The 17,365-nt window shown below is 37.7% G+C and overlaps 1 protein-coding gene across 2 annotated transcripts; it reads right to left on the bottom strand.

Moving 5' to 3' along the window:
• Window positions 1-4,922: 4,922 nt before the first annotated feature.
• LOC111565153 (copine-3-like) lies at window positions 4,923-17,345 on the bottom strand. Of its 2 annotated transcripts, XM_023265167.3 has the most exons (16): window positions 17,046-17,345; window positions 14,232-14,404; window positions 13,905-14,084; window positions 13,727-13,801; window positions 12,391-12,462; window positions 12,213-12,290; window positions 12,050-12,139; window positions 11,235-11,333; window positions 11,076-11,159; window positions 9,238-9,297; window positions 8,905-9,038; window positions 8,497-8,551; window positions 7,175-7,226; window positions 6,955-7,088; window positions 6,192-6,425; window positions 4,923-5,404 (listed from the first exon to the last, which is right to left on the bottom strand). In XM_023265167.3, exons 2-16 carry the CDS (start codon window positions 14,388-14,390, stop codon window positions 5,267-5,269), a joined length of 1,644 nt encoding a protein of 547 aa, XP_023120935.2. In that variant the 5' UTR covers window positions 14,391-14,404; window positions 17,046-17,345; the 3' UTR covers window positions 4,923-5,266. The 2 variants fall into 2 exon arrangements, with proteins under 2 accessions (XP_023120935.2, XP_035801918.1); XM_035946025.2 differs by lacking the exons at window positions 12,050-12,139; window positions 12,213-12,290; window positions 12,391-12,462; ... (2 more) ...; window positions 14,232-14,404; window positions 17,046-17,345 and adding an exon at window positions 11,730-11,751.
• Between the last annotated feature and the right edge of the window lie 20 nt (window positions 17,346-17,365).

Below are 17,365 nucleotides of genomic sequence, written 5' to 3'. Positions count from 1 at the left end.
AAAACAGGCAGTTTAGATACACATAAGTGGTTAAAACTTTAGATTTAAAGCTTTAAGTGAATATCCATGTTGTTCGCTAGAAATATCTACCGTTAGGCTCAAGATTATCTTCATCTGACCTTTTCGTTATCCGGTGTAATTCGCCTTTTATACGGTGTTCAACGCCGAAAACTTTAATTAGCGAGAAAAAACGTTTTTGTTTTATTTTAAAAAAACAAAAACAAAAACTAAACTAAACAAAAAAAAACTTGTCCAACTGTTAGTGAAGCTACCCGAGGTGAAAACCTCCCATCTTCCTCGGTGTGAGGAGCATTTCCGGTGAGAAGCCTCCCAGCTGCCATTGACTGACCACAAATCGAACGGTAGCATCAACGGGACTAACGGCTGCTGCTAGCTAACATGCTAATGTAGCTTAGCTCCGGCTGCTAACAGCGGCCTCGGTCCGGGTTGTTTTCGTCGTCTGTAGCTCAGGAACACCTGTCACTGATACCTGTGGACTGATCAGTAACTAAAGGTTACTGATCAGTCTTATACAGATGGTGTCATGCCACAATTGTTTTTTTGTATCAAAGAGTGATGATAAAGCGTGGGAAGCACAGAATGTGAGACAGATCTCTTTTCAAATTGCTCCATACTTCAAAAAGACTTTTGTAACTACATGCTTCACTGAATTCTGCATTACCACCAGGCATTTAAAACCTGCATTTTTGCTCTTTGTTAGTAAGAGGAAATGAATTAGAAGGCTACAACTAGAAAACTTGTTCAGAGTGATCAGGACATTGTCTTGTACTTCAGGAGGAGCTCAAAAATCCATCCATTATCTATACACCGCTTATTCCTCACTAGGGTCATGGGGGGGGGGGGCTGGAGCCTATCCCAGCTGACTCAGGCGAAGGCAGGGGACACCCTAGACAGGTCACCAGTCTGTCACAGGGCTACATACAGAGACAATCACTCACACATTCACACCTACGGGCAATTTAGAATGACCAATTAACCTCAGCATGTTTTTGGACTGTGGGAGGAAGCCGGAGTACCCGGAGAGAACCCACGCATGCACAGGGAGAACATGCAAACTCCATGCAGAAAGATCCCGGGAAAGCCGGGACGCGAACCAGGGATCTTCTCGCTGCAAGGCGAAAGTGCTAACCACTACCCCACTGTGCAGCCCGAGCTCAAAAATGACAATCACAATTTTTATGTAATCTAGCGGACAGAGTTCTGCTTTTTTTTTTTCTGGAAGAAAATACCTGGAATAAAACTGCCATTGCAATGAACATTACAGACTGGAACGACTGACCTCCCAAGAGAAATCTCAGCATGAGTGACTTCAGCAAATGCCTGAAAACAGCCCATGATTGGGTTCAAGGGGGTAAAACTCCTCTGGCCATAGAAATTACGACAGTAACGCAGGAAGAAGTGAGTTGATATATTTTATGGAGTCTGCAGGGAGGAGGCTGGGGTGGATGGATGGATCAAAAACACTAGACTTTAACAAGGGAGACTGCTGTTTATTTCCTATTACTTACTGACAGTCTGTTGGTTTTACAAAACAATTACCTCAGTTTTTCCTTTATCTTAACCTAATGTTTAGTCCTCTAACCATGGCAACAAAGGTCCCCTATACCAAGAAATATTTCTATTTTTACTCTCCCTAAACAAGCAGATTTTATGCATAAATCTAAGTAAGAAACAATGGTCATGTTGATTTTTTTTGGTGTGGTTTTTGATTTGATTTGTTTTTTATTTTATTTTTGTATATTTAAACTAGATTTTTTTCATAAGCAGAAATACTGATACAGATGTACTAAGTCGCTATCTGTAGTGCATCATTTTGTAAGAAAAGTACTGATATTCCACAGATTCTTGTATAGTTTTTAAATATACAAAAGATTGTTTGCCATCATCCAATTCAAAGCTTTATTCCTAGATGATTGTCAGCAATGGATACACACATGACAAAATTGTTGGTACCCCTCGGTTAATGAAAGAAAAACACACAATAGTCACAGAAATAATTTCATTCTGACAAAAGTAATAATAAATAAAAATTCTATGAAAATTAACCAATGAAAATCAGACATTGCTTTTGAACTGTGGTTTAACAGAATTTTTTTTTTTTTTTTAAACTCATGAAACAGGCCTGGACAAAAATGATGGTACCCTTAACTTAATATTTTGTTGCACAGCCTTTTGAAACAATCACTGCAATCAAACGATTTGTGTAACTGTCAGTGAGACTTCTGCACCTCTCAGCAGGTATTCTGGTCCACTCCTCATGAGCAAACTGCTCCAGTTGTCTCAGGTTTGAAGGGTTCCTTCTCCAGATGGCGTGTTTCAGCTCCTTCCACAGATGTTCAATAGGATTTAGATCAGGGATCATTGAAGGCCACTTCAGAATAGTCCAATGTTTTCCTCTTAACCATTCTTGGCTGTTTTTAGCTGTGTTTTGGCTCATTATCCTGTTGCAAGACCCATGACCTGCGACTGAGACCAAGCTTTCTGACACTGGGCAGCACATTTCTCTCTAGAATACCTTGATAGTCATGAGATTTCATTGTACCTGCACAGATTCCAGACACCCTGTACCAGATGCAGCAAAGCAGCCCCAGAACATAACAGAACCTCCTCCATGTTCCACAGTAGGGACAGTGTTCTTTTCTTCATATGCTTCATTTTTGCATCTGTGAACATAGAGCTGATATGCCAAAAAGTTCCAGTTTTGTCTCGTCTGTCCATAGGACATTATTCCAGAAGCTTTGTGGCTTGTCAACATGCAGTTTGGTAAATTCCTGTCTGGCTTTTTTATGATTTGTTTTCAACAATGGTGTCCTCCTTGGTCGTCTCCCATGAAGTCCGCTTTGGCTCAAACGACGGATGGTGCGATCTGACACTGATGTACCTTGGAGTTCACCTTTAATGTCTTTACAGGTTGTTCTGGGCTCTTTTCTTACCATTCCTATTATCCATCTCTTCCATTTGTCATCAGTTTTCCTCCTGCGGCCACATCAAGGGAGGTTGGCTACAGTCCCATGGATCTTAAATTTCTGAATAATATGTGCAACTGTAGTCACAGGAACATCAAGCTGCTTGGAGATGGTCTTCTAGCCTTTACCTTTAACATGCTGGTCTATAATTTTCTTTCTAATCTCCTGAGACAACTCTCTCCTTCGCTTCCTCTGGTCCATGTTTAGTGTGGTACACACCATGTCACCAAACAGCACAGTGACTACTTGTAACCCTATAAATAGGCCAACTGACTGATTACAAGTTTGTAGACACCTGTGATGCTAATTAGAGGACACACCTTGATTGAACATGTAACTATGGTCACATCATTTTCAGTCTTTTCTAGGGGTACCATCATTTTTGTCCAGGTCTGTTTCATGAGTATATTTTTTTAAATAATTCTGTTGAACCACGGTTCAAAATCAATGTCAGATTTTCATTGGTTAATTTTCATAAAATTTTTACTTATTATTACTTTTGTCAGATTCAAATTATTTCTGTGACCATTGTGGGTTTTTCTTTCATTAACTGAGGGGTACCAACAATTTTGTCCGCGTGTGTATATTCATATTTCTTGGGTAGACTAAAATTTCTTGCAATAAATTGTTTCTTATTGGAGTGAATTATTCAGCATTATACATTAAATACTTTTAAGACAAAGCAATATTAGAAATCTTTATTCTGGCTTGTTGAGAAGTTCTCTGCTGCTCTAAGGACACATGAGGGGTATTTTATTACTTTGAGTGTATGAACTAAGGCAAGTCCTTGGGAATATAAAAGGTGTTCTAGAATATATTGATAGTGAATCATAGTTACTATTAATAGTCATTGTCACAGTGTGTACTGGTATAAAATGAATGTGATTACTCACTAGTATCTTGTGATGTCAGAAAATACCAAAATATGTAAAAAATTTAACTTTAAGTCTGCATCAGTTATTCTACTAGTAGTAGCGCTCCTTCTATACACATGATAAAAGTTAAAGCCTCTTATGATTCAAGACAGATGCAGACAGCACTGAACACACAGCTGCACTCAAACAGACTTACATTCATCAACATACTGTCCATCAGTGATACTATGAGTGTGTATACAGGCAGTGCAGGCTGTTAAACACCAGCTGTGCACACATCTATCTGACAAACCAGCGAAATTTGTTAATTATACTCATAGGACCCATATGCAAAACAAGCTCATGAAATGTTGAACAACTTATATGAGGAAATTGTGTTAAATGCACTTGTAGACACATACACACTCATGCAGACAATAAGTCACTTGAGCATGTGACATTTTAGCAAATGGCCTTTCAGACTGTATGAATATACTAAGTGTCATGCGTGTTTAAGAGTGTGCTAAATCCAGCGTAGTAACAAACTGCATTAATAAGTGTCTGTGTAAAGAGCTACTACACTACTACATTTTACTACACTACACAGAATACTTTTTATGTGAAATACTTGACCCCAGGATAGCATCGTATCTCACGAATCTCTAAGTCGTTTTGATTCTACATACCGGTTACTTGAAGTCCCTGTCTAGCAAGTTCAGCAACCATAAATTACATACAACTGTCTTTTAACGTGGTGAATCAAATATGATTGTGATCAACAAAAACTAATGACAAAAACTACACAATTAAACATCCGTTGACAACAATACAGAGATGTGACAGGGTAAATTCTTTATTTAAATAAGCTGCAGACATGGCATCTGATGTGAATATCCAGTTTGTTGTTCACTAAACCTGTCCAGTATCTTTACCTTGACAGATAGAAATTACACCTCCCGCTATAGGAGTCTGCTGCTTCCTCAGGTGATTCCTCATTAGGACTAAGAAATATAGAATGCTCATTGAGAGAGTGTGTGAATTAACAGCAGAGAAAAAATAATACTCAAGGAAAACACGACTATTTTTTATACAAGATATGAGGAATTTATTCACAAAGTCATCTGAATACATCAAGTGATACATGTGAAGAACAGAGTATATTGTGATTGTTTACCATCATCATGCGTTATATAAGCTGTCATGTCTCTTGGTCACAGCAACACTTCGTTTATGAACCTCAAAACAGGTAAAGTAAAATGTTCAACATTACTCACGAATCCATTCACAGATTTCAGGTTAGTAGTATTTTAAGTGTCTTTTTCCTTACATTCGTGGAACACAGTTCTTAGCGTTAATTTTCACCCATCCATGCATTAAATGTAGAAAGTGGGTAGAGGAGAAGCAGACAGAGAACACATAGGAGGGTTAGGTTAACGTGCTATACTCAGGTGGTCTAGCGTCATCGGGACCTCTTGGAGGTTTCAGCTTGTAAGAATTGAAGAAGGATGCCACTTGATCTGGAAGCTCTGCCAGCACGCTTTGGGCAAGGGCCACGCTGCTCCCCTGCAATGACAACATCACAAGAATGAGAAATAGGCTTGTATAGGGCCATCAAGTGTGCAGGAGTCTGTGGAACTGACAGCTTATACTGATCGGTGAGATCAGAGGAAGAACAGAGACAGGATGGGTGGGCAGGGTGGTGCTACAGTAATGAAATTATACAGGGGCAGTAGGACCTATTGTAAATTTAAAAAATGACCATAAAACTGACAGTACTACTTGATTATGAAATGTTCTCTACTGATTTTTGAGTAAAAAACCTTTAAATATTCAGAAGTTTCCATTCATAAGTTCGGGGTCACTTAGAAATGTCATTATTTCTGAAAAATAAGCATTTTTTTTCAATGAAGATAACATTTAATTAATCAGAGATATAGTTTAGACATTGATAATGTGGTAAATGACCATTCTAGCTGGAAACGGCAGATTTTTTTTTGTTAAGTGATTTTTTCTGGCCTTTTGCTGGCTTTATTAGAGAGACATAGTAGGGAGAAGAATGAGGGTAAGACATGCAGTAAAGGGGACCCTGTTCATGGGTCGCCTACTCAACCAGTTGAGCTATCTGGACGTCCAAAATGGCTCATTTTTAATGGAATATCTACATGGGGTACAGACGCTAATGGTGTTGAAAGGCTTATTGATGATTAGAAACCCCTCGTGGAATTATGTTAGCACATGAATGAAAGTGTGAGCTTCCATGGAAAACATGAAATTGTCTGGGTGACCCCAAACTTTTGAGCGGTAGTGTACATGTTCTACAGAAGTACAAAAGTACTGGGTCGCTACTTACTTGGAATTCTCTGAAGGGCACAAACTGCACGATGTCTCTCGCAGCGACATCACCAAAAGGCGAGCGCAGCAGTTTGTCATCGCTGTCGAGGAACTCCATTGCGCTGAAGTCTGCCCCGCCAACGCCCACGATGATGATGGACATGGGCAGACGAGAGGCCTCCACAATCGCAGCACGTGTCTGGTCCATGTCTGTGATCACTCCATCTGTGATGATGAGCAGCACGTAGTATTGCTGCAAATGGATAGATAAATAACAATCAGAAACTAATAAATATCAAATACACACAGACGGAGTCATTTACAAGTTTGACTCGAGGTTAGGATCATTTCTAAGCTCTTATGTTATCAGTTTTATTTAATTTTTTCACAGCAACTGAACCATCAATTTATTATGCTGCCATTATACGTAATGCTTGAACAACATAAATTTTTTTATTGCTGACAAGACATTAGAGCAGCGTCTCATCAATGAATCTTGTAAGCAACAGTGGAAGCTTGTTTTCATTTTTGTTACCTAGATTTGGCACATTAAATAATACATTTGGTTGATGAAAACTTTTAGAAAGAAAAAGAGATCAAGGTGTCAAAATGTTTTTTCAAAATATGCAAATTCTTGAGATACATTCTGCAATGATAATAAAGGGAATAAAAAGTAGCAGATCAACCAGTAGGACCTGTTTTGCGTTTATCATATATGTGATTCGGGAGTATTTTTATATCTTAAGCTGACCACTGTAATAAAATGTCCCCTAGTTACTCACTGAGGCCATGTTCTGATAGAGAGCCTGTCTGGCGAAGCAGGAAACGTGTTTGATGATTGGAGAGAAGTTGGTGGGACCCCAGAGCTTCAGCTGAGGTAAACACTTCTGATAAGCATCCACCACACCCTCTATGCCTGCAACACACACATCCAGCAGTAGCTCATCAGTATTAAACAACTTTAAAGAGCTGAACACAGTCTCTTGACAAATGTAAACCTACCTGGACAGAATGGATTGGATGGATTGAAGTTGATCGGAAACTCATGGGAAACCTGCAGGCAGCGTTCACAACATTTATGACATTTAAAATCAGTACATGACAACTTTGTTCCAGGGTAAAAATCTGTGAAATTGGTGACATTATTACTTTGTTGCGAAAAGTTTATCTTACGTGCCATATAGTAATTATTTCCTGCCTGTAGTCAATACTGTGACAATCAGTTAAAGTACAAAATAGAGTCAAAAAGTCAAAATAGAGACTTTTCTTTCAAGGATAGATTCACAAAAGTACAGTCAGGGCCATTAATATTAGGACCGTGACACAATTTTCAGAATGTCAGCTCTGAACACCACAATGGATTTGAAGTGCTTTAAGTGCAGACTTTCAGCTTTAATTTGAAGGTATTTACATCCAAATCAGGTGAACACTGTAGGAATTACAACACATTTTATATGTGCCTTCTACCTTTTAAAGGGACCAAAAGTAATTGACATATTGGCTGCTCGGCTGTTGCCAGGTATGTCTTATTCCCTCATCATTTTATTTGCAAAGAGCAGGTAAAAGGTCGAGAGTTCCTTTCAAATGTGGTATTTGTGATTGTAATGGGGTGAGGTCAACTCTCAATATGAAGTCCAAAGAGCTGACACTATCAGTGAAGCAAAACATCGTTAGGCTGAAAAAACAAAACAAACCCATCAGAGAAAAAACGCTAGGTGTGGCCATATGGCCAACTTTGCCTTTTCTTAGCTCAACAGCTTGCTGGCAGGAGAAGACATGAAATATGATGATTGTAAAAATACATGTTCACTGGGTGATGTATTTTAAAATCAAACGGTAAACTTATTTAGCCCGCTGTCTAGACAGGTGTTATCAGTCCGTCAATATTTACTTTGAGCTGATGGCGATAATTTTTTTAAAGTCCTTATTGGCTGATACAGATTAATATGCTAACATCATGTATTTCTACTCTTTAGTATAAACAGATAGATCACAGATAGTTTATCCCTGTTGAGCCTAAGTAGACAGGGAATGTGATACTAGAAAGGCAATAACCCTAAAAGGTTAAAACTTTACTTCTGTCCTTACTTCTGATTTATTTCATGGCTTTTGGCATATAAGCTTTAGATAGACTTTATATTATAGTTATATTTTTTCACAAAAAGAATATCCAGCATGAACACGAGGAGTAACTACAACAAGCAAACTTTATGTCACTCTTCACATGGACACCTGAATAATGTGTAAAACACATGCGAGCCTAAACTGTGAACTGTGACAATGAAATCTCTGATGTCAAGTTTTTGTCTGACAAATTGTCATACCTGCCAGTTTGGAGGGACCTGAGCTCCAAAACCAAACACAGGAAACATCTTATTGCTGCACAGAAAGCCAGACAGAATAAATGTCTGTTATTAATACCATGAAGTCATCAACCAGCTTAGATTAAAAAAGTTTAAATCTCAGTCTTGCTGAATGTAAAACAGATATTAATCACACATTTTAAAACAAGAACTAGAAAATTACAAGTTATCCAATGTAAGACTGGCATGATACAATACATTTCACATTCATGTTCAGGTTAGAAAAACTGAAAAATATCATAGTATCAAAAGCAACTGGGACACTGTTTTTAGAAAAACCTGCTTCTATTAAAATATTTAAATGTCAATATCATAAAGATTTTTGTGCAAGTTAGTGTACAAGGACAGATTTTTTGAGTTGGAGTTTACCTGTCATAGTCCTGGATGACATTTCCCACCGCCCAGATGGCTGTCAGGTACTCATTATAGCCCTCGGGATTGATATAGTGGAGGGACTGGGGAGACTTGGGATCCCCGTTTGAGCCTGTGAAGTCAATGGCAATCTGGGCCAGATCAGAGAGAGGAAAGGTGTCAAAATACTGAGATAGAACTTCTCAGTTACAAAATACAAAGCTTCAGAGAGCCATGCTATAACAAAGAAATTTCAGGGATATTAAAAAAAAAAATCAGCAAAACTATTAATTCTACTTAAATAAAAGTATTAAAGTAATAGCATCTTATGTCAGGCATTTCCAGACTCACAGTGAAGTTGATTTGACAACCCCCCATAATGTAATCCAGGAAGGTGTACTCCTTCTGCACCTGGAAGGATGAACAATACATTAACTGTGTGCAGCAGTGCAGAGTGTGATCCAATAAACATAGGCAAGAGTGTTAACATACTGCATGCTCAATCACTCTGAGAAATATTGTCATGGAAAAAATTATTAGATTACCCTTGTTTTCTTCAATTTCTTGTTCATTTTAATGCCTGGTACAATTAAAGGCACATTTGTTTGGACAAATATAATAATAACAAAAACGGCTCATAAGAGTTTAAGAGCTGCTATCTGACATTGTCCATGGTTTTCTTGATAATAACCAAAACCACTTAAGTTCTTCCATCACTAGCTATGGCATTATACTGCCAAAAACAGCTTTGAGGCATTCCATGTTTTCTTTTTTGTCTGTTTTAATCACATGATACACACAGGAATTAGTACTTGATTACATAACCATTGTTTCTGATGACTGCATCCATGCGTCTTGGCTGCTCTCCACCAGCTTCTGACATTGTTCTGCTGTCACAGCAGCCCATTCCTGTTGCACTAATTCAAACAAATTTGCTTTGTTTTTGGGCTTGTGGTTCTCCATTTTGCGTTTGATGATTTTCCACAGGTTTTCAATTGGATTTAGATCTGGTGATTGAGCAGGCCAAGACATGGTTTGAATGTTCTGGTTCTCCATCCAGGCTTTAATTGATCTTGCCGTGTGGCAAGGTGTATTGTCTTGTTGGAAAATCCAGTCATTGGAGGCAGGAAAGAGTTTTGCAGCTGATGGAAGAAGACTGTTTTCAAGAGTAGCCCTGTACATGACCTGGTTCATTCGCCCTTCACACAACTGCACTTGCCCTGTTCCACCCAAACTGAAACAACCCCAGATCATCACTGATCCACCCCCATGTTTTACTGTAGGGGCAAGACAGTCTTGTTTGTAGGCTTCTCCAGGCTTCCTCCTGAACAGTAAGTTGGCTGGAGTGGGCATCAACTGAAAACTGGATTCATCACTGAAGAGAACTTTAGCCCAATCATCAACAGTCCAATCCTTGTGATGCCCAGCAAAGAGTAACCAGGCTTCCCTCTGCCTTTCGTTGATGAAGGGCTCCTTCCGTGGCCTGTTTATCTTCAGACCAGCTTCAAGAAGTCGGTTTCCAACTGTTCTTGCTGAACAAGTCCCATTTCTCCACAGTGCCCACTCATTTTTAAGGTCCTTTTAAAATGAGTGGTCTGACAAAGATTCCTGACACAGAACCGGATGAGTGACGGTCATCTCATGAGGTAGAAAGACGTTTCCTGCCACGACCAGCTAGCAGTTTGGTAGTACCATATTGGGCTTGTTTTTTCTTGGTGTAATGAATGGCTGTCTTGGAGACCTTCAGTTTTTTCGCTACCTGTCTCTCACTCATGCCAATTTCCAGCAGTGCCAAGATGGCTGCCTTTGTGGCTTCACATAATTCTTTAGTTTTAGGCATAATGTGAGAGCTGACAGCTTCTGAGTTGTGCTACAGCTTGAATGTCAGCAGGAAACCACTCTAGGCCTTTGCATGTGCAGAGCTGCTTATGACATGAAATGGCCTCTTACATACCCTGGGAATACAATTAAGCTTAAGCATGTAAAATAGGACATAAAGTATTATGTAATCAGCTTCAATTTTTTGTCGTGTTCATTGTATTCTTCAGGTAATATAGCTTTAATGGTACCAGGCATTAAAATGAACCAGAAATTGAAGAAAACAAGGGTGGTCTAATAATTTTTTTGATGACTGTATATAGTCAAGATAGAATAAGATGTGTTAAATTACCTATTTTCTTCATCATTACCTGGCAGCGTTTGACACAAAGGACTCCAGAGTTTTTGTAGTTTTTCTTCGTTTGCTTTCTGGGGTGGATCCATTCAAATTCAGCCTACAAGTGAGAACATGAGACATAGTGAAATATAAAAAAAATCTCACTAAACTAATACCGCTCACAAAGTCTTACCGGGCAGAGGTGTGTTCCCACTTGCATCTCTGCTAGTGTGGTCTTAAACGTCCCAATAAGGGCATGGGAGCCATTGTAACGATGGTCATAACACTCAACCTGAGGACACAAACAGACAGATGTCCTGTAAAAGGTGACAAAATAAAAGCCAAACCACAACAAGTTCAGAAACCATAAGGTGAGTATGAATACAACATGAAACCGTTTCTGTTCAACCATTAAAACATTTCAAAATGATGTCCATTTTAACATACATTTCCTTCTAAAACAAAACAGTTATAATTTAAAAAAAATACTTTGTATGCCTTTTTAGAGTACTGTAGTAAACATATTAATATTCACTACTTGTACTCAGTGAGAAAGCTTCATCATATTAGAAGCATGTTACAATAAAATACAAAGTTCATGCAAACATTTCACAGTTATCAGCTTAAATGTCGTAAATGCAACAAAAGTAACTTAAATGAGTAAAAAGAACCAAGTAAAAACGCACACCTCCATGTGGTGACGTCATGAATCGTGCATAAATACACACATCGCTTATCCAGCCGGGTCACAAGCACTCCTATTTTAAAAACTAGGGGGGGATTGTAAAATGAAAAGAAAATGCATTGAGAATTATTAGTATGTAAGAGTAGTATGGTCAATAAAGCCCGCAAAGGTTGAAATGAAAAATACAACATCAAGAGACAAGAAAATCTACTGTTATCACAACACAAAGCATTCTTCAGGGTGTTTAAAGCAACAAGTTTTGTTAATAGGGTCAGTTTTACACAGCAGACTATCTGAGATGTCATGGTATAAAAAGTATTTACCTTTATGGGCTTCTCCACATCTCCTCCACACAGAGATCGCAGTGAGATGCGGAACGGTGTCCATACTGGGTTAAGGTTGTTGTACATGACCTACACAACCAGGTTAGAAGTTAATAAGAATTTGAGTAGGACAGTAAGTTGTTGGGAAACGTTGTATGTGTACCTCTGTCCTGTGAGCCAGCTGCCATCCAGTTTCTGTCAGCTTGTAGAATTCCAGGAAAGGGTCGGACCACCACAAATACTGAACAACCAATTAGTAATTTACAATACTTTAAGGTATAAAGTTCATCTAAATCTAAGGCAGTTGAAATAAAAAAGAGCACCAATGCAACTTTCAGTACCTTTTTGTCCAGCCTACGGGCTGCCACTTCAAAGTGTGCTACTCTGTTGTCTGTTATTTCTTCAGCAGTGATCTGTTTGAAAAAAACAAACAAGACTCTTAAAGATTTATGCAATTTTGTACTATGAATCATATTTTAATTACAGGTAACTCTTTAATTTTATTATTTTTCTTCGAACGTACACTACCAGTCAAAACTTTGGACACACCTTCTCATTCAATGCTTTTTATTTATTTGTATTATTTTCTAACACTGAAGAGTAACACTTTTTTGCGTACAATATAATTCCATATGCATTATTTCATAATTTTGATGTCTTAAGTATTAATTTACTATGTAGAAAATAATTAAATAAAAAGCATTGAATGAGAAGATGTGTCCAAATTTTTGACTGGTAGTGTACAAATTAGGGCTGGCCCGAATAGCAATTTCTGGGCTCCGGATATTCGGCCCCGATGAATGACGAATATCTGAAAATTTAGTTTGGTTCATAATTAACAAATTAATTTATCGAGATTTTATTGATTAATCTGCTGATTCACTGAATACGAACGGACAGATGGACGGAACGTAACTGCACATTAGCTGCACATTACGATCGGTTCGCAACGCCCGACGGAGGGGGGGTGCGCGAATTGTCAAGCCGAATACCGATCGTGCAACATCGTCCAACGGGGATCTCGAAATAAATATTTGGATACCACCGTAACGACCGAATATTCGGATATTCAGGTCCAGCCCTAGTACAAATTGACATAAATAAACAGCGCAAAGCATATTCATATTTTGAACAAAGCCATGATTCTTTACAGGGATATTACATTGTAGTAAAGGGAAAGAATCAATCATTCAAATGTCAATGTACCTTCAGCTGAACAGTAAAACGAAATTATCGAAACTGGGGGTTTAATCTCAAATCATCAGGAGCCTTTTGCTCAACCATCTCTGATCTTTTAGTTATTTTTAATCATAAACTATGGATATTCAAAATGGTATCTGTAAATGAATTTTTTTGACCCACTTTTAGCACATTTTAATTGAAATTTGATGCTATGTTTTAACAGCAATACTTCAGAAACTTTTGAAGATAAATACCTGAAATGTTCATTGTTATTTACCATCATGCCATTAATTCCAAATGTGCAATATTAAAAAACAGAACAAATAGTCTCTGATAATGGGTGAGTTGAATTATGAAAAGAACTGAAGTTATTACAAAAAGTTCCATATTTAAACAGATAAAATAAAAATAAATTCAATGTGAAATAAAATGTATATACTATTATATTATAAAGTGATTTACCATTAACACACATATTTACACAAGTCCACTCACTGTGATTGTCCCACACCCTGCAGGCCTATTGTTCTTCAGCCTCAAAGGTCGAGTCATTTGTCTGTTAGAAACAATCTGGACACAAACACGACATCAAGAAACTTCAAAAGGTGGAGGAACTACAAAAAGCAGAGGAATGGTCAGTGATTTATTTAAAGTTGTACAAAGTGAAGCTCACCTGGCCCAGGGTACATTCAAGCTCCCCCAGAAAATCATCATCGCTCAGGTCGTAGGTATCATTGTCAATGTCATACACGCAAAACCTTAATCTCTGCACCATCTCGAAATAGTAGTCAAGAACAAACTTCTTGGCAAACTTCGGATTCAGGCAGTTCAGGATCATCTCTGTGCGTCCAAACTAATTCACAAGGAAAGAACATATATCTGATATAAGATCATGGCCGGAACCAAATGCAGAAAATATGATTTACTTTAATGCCAACAATGCATAAAGGTTCTGTATGTGTAAATGCATGATGGCAGTGAAAATCCTCCTAATACTGACCTCATACCAGTGGGAGCCTGTACTGTTGATATACAAGGCACACAGAGGGTCAGACTTGGAGAAAACATCCATGTCCATGAGGTTTTCACAGGAGATAGTCAGCTCCACCTTCGTAGCCATTTGCGTGGCCCCTGGCATCGGGGCCCCACCTGTGGCCATCGCAGCTGGTTGTACTATTACACACATGAAACATTGAAAAGCCAATCAAGCACATTCAACTGCAGCTCGCAAAAGGGTACATAACATTTTTACTTTCACTTCTGCTAGGAAAGGCATACTATTACAACGGACTAGTTACAAGGCCCTGGTCTGAAGAGCTGGGAAGAGGTTGTTTATGAGTTGCTTCCTGTGGAATATCTTACAAATTGTACACAGTAAAACAGATCAATTCTATAAAGTTTGCCGGCCTCACCACTATCTTGGACCAGAGGTTTTATCAATTGCCATACAAGGAATTGTTTGACCAAAACACTTTATAAATAGTAATAGTAATAATAATTTTTATGTGGGTGTGGTCTGTTTCCTGCAAACTCTTATTTATGTATGTGTATGTATATTGGTATATGCATATGTATATGTGTGTATATGTATGTATATGTATATATTGTACATATTGGTAAGCTAGGCTGTCTGTTTCATTAGTGATTTATGTTTGTGTTTTGATTGTGGTTATTGTGTTAAAATCTGAAATCCCAATAAATATATTGTGAAAAAAAATGCAGTACTGTAGAATTTGAGGTACTTGTACTGCACCTAAACATTTCGAGTTTATACGTGTCCGAGAGAAATAAAGTACTTTACCTTGTACAAGAACTGTGTCAATATATAATTGCGGGACTTTTTGTATCATAGTTGCCATTTTTTCTGTTTTCAGGCCCAAAATCAACATTTCTTTTATTCTAACCAAACACCACATGGTATTTTTAGAGAAAGATTCTTCTAAATATTATATATACAACTGAATAAAATTGAAAATAAAAGTTATTTCTAAAGATATTGTAGTAAACCTGTTGACATTCGATAAATCCACACTTGACTCACAAACTACTTTATATTAAATAACTCAGAAAGCCTTGGAGTCTTTCCAGTCTTTTGTTCAGGAGGAAATGACATCATGTGGAGCAAGTCATGTGATCTGGAATTAACACACTTCCTTGAGAGGTGTTTTTGTAATGGCTAACTTAGTTGAAAGGGATTTCTTGGACACAAATACAATTTGTTATTTTGTGATATAAAATAACCCAAATGACCACAGAAAAACACAAAATGACTCAATGAGACACAAAAGTATCATAAAAAGCGACAAAACAGCCACAAACAGACTGATAATGACCAAAAATGACCACAGAGACACAGAATGACAACAGAGACACACAAAATGACCAGAAAACACATCAAATTACCACAAACAGACTGAAAACAGCCACAAAGAGGCGCAAAATGACCACAAAAAGACATGAAATGCCCACAAAACAGTCTGAAAATGACCAAAAAAGAAACAAAATGAGCACAGACACACAATCACAACAAGACACATGACCACAAAAACAAAAAATGACACAAAATGACCACAGAAAAACACAAAATGACTCAGTGAGACAGAAAATGATCATATAAAGACACAGAATGATGAGAGACACACAAAATAACTACAAAAAATGAGCACAAAAGCACTGAAAATGATCACAAACATACTGAAAACAGCCACAAAAATGCACAAAATAACCACAATACACCTACTGGTACCACAAACAGACTGAAAACGGACACAAAAAAGGCACAAAATGACCACAAAGAGACCTAAAATGCTCACAAAACTGACTGAAAATGACCAAAAAAGAAACAAAATGATCAGGTCATGTGATCTGGAACTAACACACTTTCTTGAGAGGTGTTTTTATAAAGAGTAACTTAGTCGAAAGTGATTTCTCAGACACAGATACAATTTGTTATCATATCATAATATTATTACAATTACATTATCATATAAAATTTGATATATTGCCAAAAAAAGAAATATCTGTCCTGATTATCTCAACTTTATAAAAATAGCACAATCAAAATTATTTTTGATTAAGCTCATTTTATTATTGTTTAGCTAATTAGAAGGTGGTTGTTACTAAATTTGGACGGTTTAGTTGACATTTTAGTGATATCCAGTCATTTTTTTATTAATAAGTGATTGCTTCCATAATAAATAATTATGGAATTTGTAAAGACATGATAATAATGAACATAAAACATTAGTTTTTTTTACTTTTAATAAAAATGTATGCGAGATATATCCCATGGACTTCACAAGTCCCTCAATTATATATCGACCCAAGTACTTTAACTGATACTGTAGATGTTGTTGGTTAAACTTTTGTACTCTTAAAAATAACTTGACACTGGGGCATTGTTTCTTTCAAATGAGTAACTGTCACGGTGAAGTAATGAAAGTGAAGCAGTGACATCAAGCTATATTTGATTTTTGCTAATCAAAAAATAGCTACCTCTAGCTTTAGTTTAGCAGTTACATTCTTGTGACAGAACGGACATTTAACACAACAAAATGCTGGGGAAAAAAGAGCTGTAAAATGATATATAGTAGAATATATCATAAGATAATATTACACTCAGGGTTTAAAACAGAAACGTGTCCAGAGTTTGTCACCGTTACGAGGCTAACGTTAGATTTAGCTCAGAGAAACATGCAGGCGGTGACCGTTAGGTGGGTGTGGCGACGCCTCAGCTCGAACTCAACAACCAAACCTCTCCACACTCACACAGTATCACTAAGTAACAGTTGACAGCTCACTCACACCTACGTACCTTTTCAGGTGTTGACAAACAGGCGGTTTTACTCCTTCCTCTGGTCGTACATGAGCACGTAACGTTTATCTGACAAGAACAGCTGGAAGAATCCGGGGGTGGAGCCCGAACTCAGCACTGCGCTACCCAGCGAACATCTTCTGTTCGCTACAGTCGGTCCACTTCTAAGTTATTTTTCTTACAGTTTACTTACAGAAACTCGCTTTTTAACAAAGTTGGACTGTCTGCAGAATGTCTGCAACACTTGTGTTAATTATAGGTAAGGACGACTTTGTTGGGACAGTGCGGTGGTGCAATATCGAGCCAATACTACGGCGGAA

Source organism: Amphiprion ocellaris, chromosome 22 (genome assembly GCF_022539595.1).
Source record: "Amphiprion ocellaris isolate individual 3 ecotype Okinawa chromosome 22, ASM2253959v1, whole genome shotgun sequence".
NCBI classification, from domain to species: Eukaryota; Metazoa; Chordata; class Actinopteri; family Pomacentridae; genus Amphiprion; species Amphiprion ocellaris.
This window is presented reverse-complemented; position numbering and strand designations above follow the sequence as displayed.